Below are 6,970 nucleotides of genomic sequence, written 5' to 3' on the forward strand. Positions count from 1 at the left end.
TAAATCCTGACCTGTTGGGGGATCTTGAGGGCTGGCGTTGAGCGCTCCCTGGTTTAAATAATAACATCCGCAAGAAACAGGAGGCGCTGGAAAAGGCTTAAAGTAAAGCCGTCCAAATGTGTACCCGATACACGATGGAAACGCCACCTAGGCACAATCAGGCACAAAGTTTTGTTATTACAATGCAAAGTCGCCTCGAGCTATCTGGAGGGAGGTGACTTGTACAGAGTCAAGGACATTACCATTTATTCAAACGCACAGCAGATAACCTGTTATTTACAGGTTGGTGACTTGCTCAGCACACGTGAGATTTGTTTCCCATTCCTATCCTCCAATACTGCACGGGATATGGAATGAGTGCAGCATGCCACACACCCTGCAAAATAACAAGGTGATTTCATATGGAAGGGAACAAAATGTAACCGTGTAGGATTTCACCTTTTGCAGAACTGTGACCCATTCAGTTTCCGGGAGCATTTTCCGATCCCATATCTCTTTAGTTATAACCCATCATTACAGTATGTCGAAGCTTTCCTGAGATCTTATCTCGTAGTATGAACTTTTTGGGGAATTAAAAAAACATGGCTGTTGTCCTCTCCCTAGGAAATGATTTTACTGCTTAATCATTGAATGCGCGTTATGATTTAAAAGGAGAAAATGTGCACAAATAAAAGTGTATCAAACCATGTGCAGATTGCTATGTTAACCATCGCTGGAATGACCTCTTTACACTGCAATCAAATGTACTCTGCAACGTATGTGTACTGTATACAACGTATGTGTACTGTAGGTGCCACTGACACTGAACAACTAGCAGCAGAATGTTTCAATCCATTGCAAAATGTGACGGCCTTTTGTTTTTTCTCCCTTATTTTCCGGTCAGGTTCCTTAAGGGAAATGAAGGTTTGTCATAAACACTTTGAAGAGGCGTTTAAGAAAGTGAGACCATCTGTTTCCAAGAAGGTGAGAGTGACCCAGCTACGAGCAATGCTTCTGTGTCCCACAGTAAACACACAGGACGTAAAGGTGACCGTCAGATACGGCTCATCTAGGATTGAACGGACGCAGCGTACTTAACCCCTTCAGGTGCAGTCGGATTTATGTAGCTGTTTTCCCTCAAGGAAAGGCAGCCTGACCACGGCCAGATGGTGGCTTGCCCACGGCCAGACTATTTTCCCGTCGGGGTTAACACGGCGGGGGGGGGGGGTCCCTGCTTCTGAATGGCACTCCCGCTGCGTTAATCCTACTGGGCTGCCTCCAGTCGCGCAGTGAGAGCAGAAGGGATTGGTCCCTCTCTCTGAGCATCTCTAAGGCTGCGGTCCCAGTCATCACTGTGACACGCGCGCCCGGCGTGGGGGAGGGGGCAGCGCGTGCACAGCACTAAGCGCGATCTGCGGTCTTTTTAGGAGAGAGGGAGCTTGCGACGGGAGGGGTCGGGGATTTGCGGGGGCGTGGCCATCACATCACGCGGCTGGTTCGCCCTCATTGGGTGAACCGCCGGCTCGCAAGGTCTAAACTCAATTTCATTGTGTTGTAAGAAACCTTGCAGTAGGACGCAGCTGTGACTTCTGGGCCCAGCCCCATTGAGGGGCGGTGCTTACACGCACAGCGCACGCCGCGCCGCGCGCTGTGGCAGTTACTGGGACCGCAGCCTAACAGGCTGTTAGAATCATTTCACCGTGTTCATGAAGATTCCAATACTTCAGAAGATTCTTGTTCAGCCGACAGTTAGTTTATTCTTAGTGTTACTCACAGATGACAGTTGAATCAATGATAACATGTGCCTTTTCAGATGGTAATGATGGAACAAAGATACCCTTGTCTCTCACATGTGGCTGATGTTACATGCAGAGTGGTCTTGTGAAGAGAGGGAGTGATACTGTGTTTATTACGTAGTTACATAGTAGATGAGGTTGAAAAAACACCTGCATCCATCAAGTTCTATCTATGCTACATGTAGTCTATTTTAGATATTGACATACTTGTTTCTCAGGAAGATAAGGAACTAAGAAAAACATACCAAAAAAAAATATAGACAGAGATGAGAATCCTGGGAAACTGTGTAGAAAAACAGACAAGGCTTGAGAGCGTGTCACACCAGTCCAGAATATGAGTTGGGCTGCTTGGCGCCAGTCAGAGGCAGGGACCACCGTGTGTTAATCCTGATGGGATATTCTCCCCCCCCCCCCCCGCTCTGCACTTGGCTGTGATCAGGCTGCACTAGAGCCAAGGTTCACCTGCTCCAAGTGAAGGGCAGGGGGGGAGATATCCGGTGGCATCTGTACAACGTAGGTCATGAAAGCCTTCTCCTTGGAGGCTCTTATGGCGGACGGACGTTGTTTGTCCTACACGCCTCCCCTGCAGTCAGCAGGGCTTTAAATCTGCTCCAGCCGGGTGGAGCATCTCGGCTACCATGAATAAATTAACCCCTTGTGCCCTAATAAAGTGGCTGGGGGATTCTTTATTGTAAAGCGAGTGAGAGGAGGGGGTGGGGGGGCAGAGGGGGGGTCAGTTGTGTAAAGTACATAGGAAAGAGGATGGGTGCAGCACTTCTCCAAACAATGCATTTATTCCCAAGTATAAACGGTAGCAGCATACAAAGTATAAAAATCCACAGATACATGTATATATATATACACCAACCTCCACGTGTCATGGAAACATCCCAAACCGTGCCAGATATTTTACACCTTGGATGTAAGACCACGAATCTGGCAGAAGCTCCGGTTGAAGAACGTTTCCCGTTCAAACCGAGGCTCCGTCAGCGCAGGAAGAGGACCTCCTCGGCAGTATGTGCATTACAGTGGAGTAAGGGATGCTGTGCAAGGCGGGAGTGAGAATACATTCATTCCCTTGGCTTTCACCACCTCTGCCCAGGAGATATTCCCGGCGCGCGTGGCTGCTGCTGGAGCACGAGGGTAAGTGCTGAAGTACAAGAGGACGTTTGTTCCACATTCCTCAGGCGCCAGTGAGAGCAGCTTCTCTGGCCCACACCCTGCAGCAGCGAGAACGTCTTATTATTGTCTCCACGAAAGAGCAGGCCTGAAAGCTGCTTTAAAGTGTAGGGCCGACAAACTGCGGTACTTGGAAATCCTAAAACATACGTTCAGCTGTATACTTTGCATCGAAGTTTAATTACCATTTTTATTTAAATTACAGTATGTTGCACTGCTGCATATTAGAGTGTATGTCATACATGTCGCCCCTTATTGATTTACTACATATCCCCCTCCCCCAATGGCCTTGACGAAGCTTTCTGCAGCGAAACGCGCGCGTCGGCACAGCTGACTAACGTCCATGCCCAGGGCTCACCACAGGGATAGCAGTATTCACACTCCACTTAGGCGCTCACGCGGTGCCCTGCTCCTGCACAACATACACTGCTCCGATAGATCCGGCGAGCTCACGGAGCTTTACCTCAGGGGGGAACTGAGGGTCTTTAAGCACAGACGGTTATTTAATAACCAATTACTACGAAATATTTACCACATCTATGCTGTTGCCCGCCATCATTTGCAACACAGGTTACCTTATGTAACAACAGCCTGGTCATTTGTAGTGCTTGCCACGCCGTAGGCGAGCACATTAACCCTATCCTGGGATCTCTTGAGGCATGTGGTGTAGAATTAATTTGGTGTTCAGAGAGTTGTCAACACACTTATACAACCGCTGAGGTGCTGTTATTTAACCATATTTCTATGCATGGCACACTACTTGGTTTCAACGTTCTTTTACTAGGGAACATTTACCTCCTTACACTAGCACAGCGGCTCCTGCAGTTGCGGTCTTCTTGTTTGCTTTACAAGAGTCCCAACAGTGCTTCGTTGTTCACACAGCTGCTCTCTCTCCTGATTATCTAGTGTTGGCACGGATCTAACATCCTAAGGTCCGGATCTAACATCCTAAGGTCCGGATCTAACAGCCTAAGATCCGGATCTAACATCCTAAGGTCCGGATCTAACATCCTAAGGTCCGGATCTAACATCCTAAGGTCCGGATCTAACATCCTAAGGTCCGGATCTAACATCCTAAGGTCCGTGCCTCTTTATGGTATTAATACAGCTGTACCTAATTAACCTATCAAGGTTAATGACCACCTATTTTTCTCAGGATCTTTGCCATCCAACGGTCAAGATGATAACTGTGGCTATTTCTTTACACAGACCACAGACGGCGGCTGCCATTAACCCATGGGGTACTGCGACTTATTGGTCTACACCTGTGCACCAATGATCTACTCAGGCAAACTGCTGGCACCTATATAATCGTGGTTCTTTCCTAATAGTTCCCTCCCATACACGTGATACGTGTCTTCCTGGGGTACTTATTACATACTTATTACACCCAGGCGCAGTGTTCATTACTATGACACTGTATCCCAGTATTTTCTGCGATCCGGGGTCTCAGCACCCCAGCTGGGTCCCTAATGCGTTATTTTATTCTTTTTAACGCCCTGTATTTTATCGGTTGGTTCTAATAGTTATTTTAATTTAACCATTTATCATCCATCTCAGTGAGAGAGCGCTACAACTGGGGTTCTTCCTCGCTACAGTTGTTTAATTTATTATCGCCCCAGTCAGCACTGTCGCCTCTACGCTATCATGATTAAGCTGAAGCGCGTGTGTGTGTGTATGATGTATGATGTGTGAGCACACTGAATGGGACATCTCGCTGCTGCCATTTAGCCGCCACCGCTAAGGTAAGTGCATTAGGGTTTGTTGGTTTTAGGGCAAGGGGTAAAGTTACAGGATTAGGGAAAGAGGTTAAGCCTTTTGGGTGAACGGGTTAAGATTAGGGATTTTAGGGTAAGGGGTTAAAATTGCGGGTATGTGGAGGGATGACGGCGGCGGTTTTTTTTTGATTCAGGGTTTTCATGAAAAAAATAATAATGACACATACCTAAGTAGGGTTCTGCTTTGGGATGATAACATATGCTTTTTGATAAAGGATGGCATGTAACCTGCTTGGATCCTGAAATAGGGAGTTTCCAGGTGTAAGAGTGCAGAAGTCCTATATTCCCAGACCCCACCCGTTCAGAAGAAATGTCATTTATAGGAAGAAGGCATTTTGCCATTGCCAGGATGGCCACCGGGTGTCCATGCCAGTACGGTTGACGTCATCAATTGGATTTTTACGCCCTTGCCATGCCTGCCACTTTGGGGGTCAGCCTCCCAACGAACAATTCTCCAGGCTGCTAATTGAACAATCGCTAGGTGGGGAAAATAGCAATAAACCTGACAACTCAACGATTCCTGAGGATAACGGACGGGTGTAATTACATTTACAATCATGTCTGTCACACCTAAAGGGAGAGGAACGGGCGCATAATAAGCCTGGCAGAGGCCAGGGTCAGTATTGTTCTGAGGGCAGGACTGGCATTGAAAAGGGGTAAAGGCCAAAGTATCCCACAGCCCACAACGCTAGGGTAGTGAACAGCTCTGAATGGGTGAATGGTTGTTATCTCTCTCCTGCTTTAAGTTATGAAGGAAGCGGCACTCCTACTTTTTGGATGGGGTTGAATGCTTTCTCTGTGTTGAAACTCCATTATGCGTTCCTGAATAGAACTGCAGAACAATTAAAACCGCAGGCTTTTTTCCCAAGTCATAGTTTATTCAAGTCATGAATACGTTCCTGTTCTGTTAACAGTGCCCTGAAGCATATGAATTATGCAAGATCGTTATAATGACTTACATTTTCTATTTTTTCCTGCCCCGTTTAGGATCAGCTGATGTATGAACAGCTCCGCCGGTCTCTCAGCTGATGTATGAACAGCTCCGCCGGTCTCTCAGCTGATGTGAGAACAGCTCCGCCGGTCTCTCAGCTGATGTATGAACAGCTCCGCCGGTCTCTCAGCTGATGTGGGAACAGCTCCGCCGGTCTCTCAGCTGATGTGGGAACAGCTCCGCCGGTCTCTCAGCTGATGTGGGAACAGCTCCGCCGGTCTCTCAGCTGATGTGGGAACAGCTCCGCCGGTCTCTCAGCTGATGTGGGAACAGCTCCGCCGGTCTCTCAGCTGATGAATGAGCAGCTCTGCCGGTCTCTCAGCTGATGTGGGAACAGCTCCGCCGGTCTCTCAGCTGATGAATGAGCAGCTCCGCCGGTCTCTCAGCTGATGTGGGAACAGCTCTGCCGGTCTCTCAGCTGATGTGGGAACAGCTCCGCCGGTCTCTCAGCTGATGTGGAAACAGCTCCGCCGGTCTCTCAGCTGATGAATGAGCAGCTCTGCCGGTCTCTCAGCTGATGTGGGAACAGCTCTGCCGGTCTCTCAGCTGATGTGGGAACAGCTCTGCCGGTCTCTCAGCTGATGTGGGAACAGCTCCGCCGGTCTCTCAGCTGATGTGGGAACAGCTTCGCCGGTCTCTCAGCTGATGAATGAACAGCTCTGCCAGTCTCTCGGCTGATGAATGAACAGCTCCGCCGGTCTCTCAGCTGATGAATGAACAGCTCTGCCGGTCTCTCGGCTGATGAATGAACAGCTCTGCCGGTCTCTCGGCTGATGTAGGAACAGCTTCGCCGGTCTCTCCGCTGGTGACAGACGTTAACGAGAAAAGCATTGATTAGGAAATAGTCATTCAGCCAGTTTATCTTGAAGGTTATCTTTTAGGTTGAAGGTTATCTGAGTCGGTGCAGATGGTGGGCTCTGGGGGCGGGTTCTGAGTGGGGGTGGGCTCTGTGAGCAGGGGCGGGTTCTGAGTGGGGGCGGGCTCTGTGAGCAGGGGCGGGCTCTGTGAGCAGGGGTGGGCTCTGGGGGCGGGCTCTGGGGGAGGGTTCTGAGTGGTGGCGGGCTCTGTGAGCAGGGGCGGGCTCTGTGAGCAGGGGCGGGCTCTGTGAGCAGGGGCGGGCTCTGTGAGCAGGGGTGGGCTCTGGGGGCGGGCTCTGGGGGAGGGTTCTGAGTGGTGGCGGGCTCTGTGAGCAGGGGTGGATTAATGACCATTGTATCCCCTGCAATACCAGACCCCAACATAGGACC

General features: G+C 49.5%; 1 protein-coding gene across 1 annotated transcript in view; it reads left to right on the top strand.

Annotated features, from left to right (window-relative positions):
• Positions 1–6,499, top strand: part of NVL (nuclear VCP like) — a 75,419-nt gene extending 68,920 nt beyond the window's left edge. The window contains exons 22-23 of the mRNA XM_075595516.1: positions 884–963; positions 5,720–6,499. Of these exons, the coding sequence (XP_075451631.1) occupies positions 884–963; positions 5,720–5,761 (122 nt within the window). The 3' untranslated portion in view covers positions 5,762–6,499. The remainder of the gene's footprint in view (positions 1–883; positions 964–5,719) is intronic.
• The last annotated feature ends 471 nt before the right edge of the window (positions 6,500–6,970 follow it).

The sequence above is a fragment of the Ascaphus truei genome, chromosome 4 (genome assembly GCF_040206685.1).
Source record: "Ascaphus truei isolate aAscTru1 chromosome 4, aAscTru1.hap1, whole genome shotgun sequence".
Taxonomy (NCBI): Eukaryota; Metazoa; Chordata; class Amphibia; order Anura; family Ascaphidae; genus Ascaphus; species Ascaphus truei.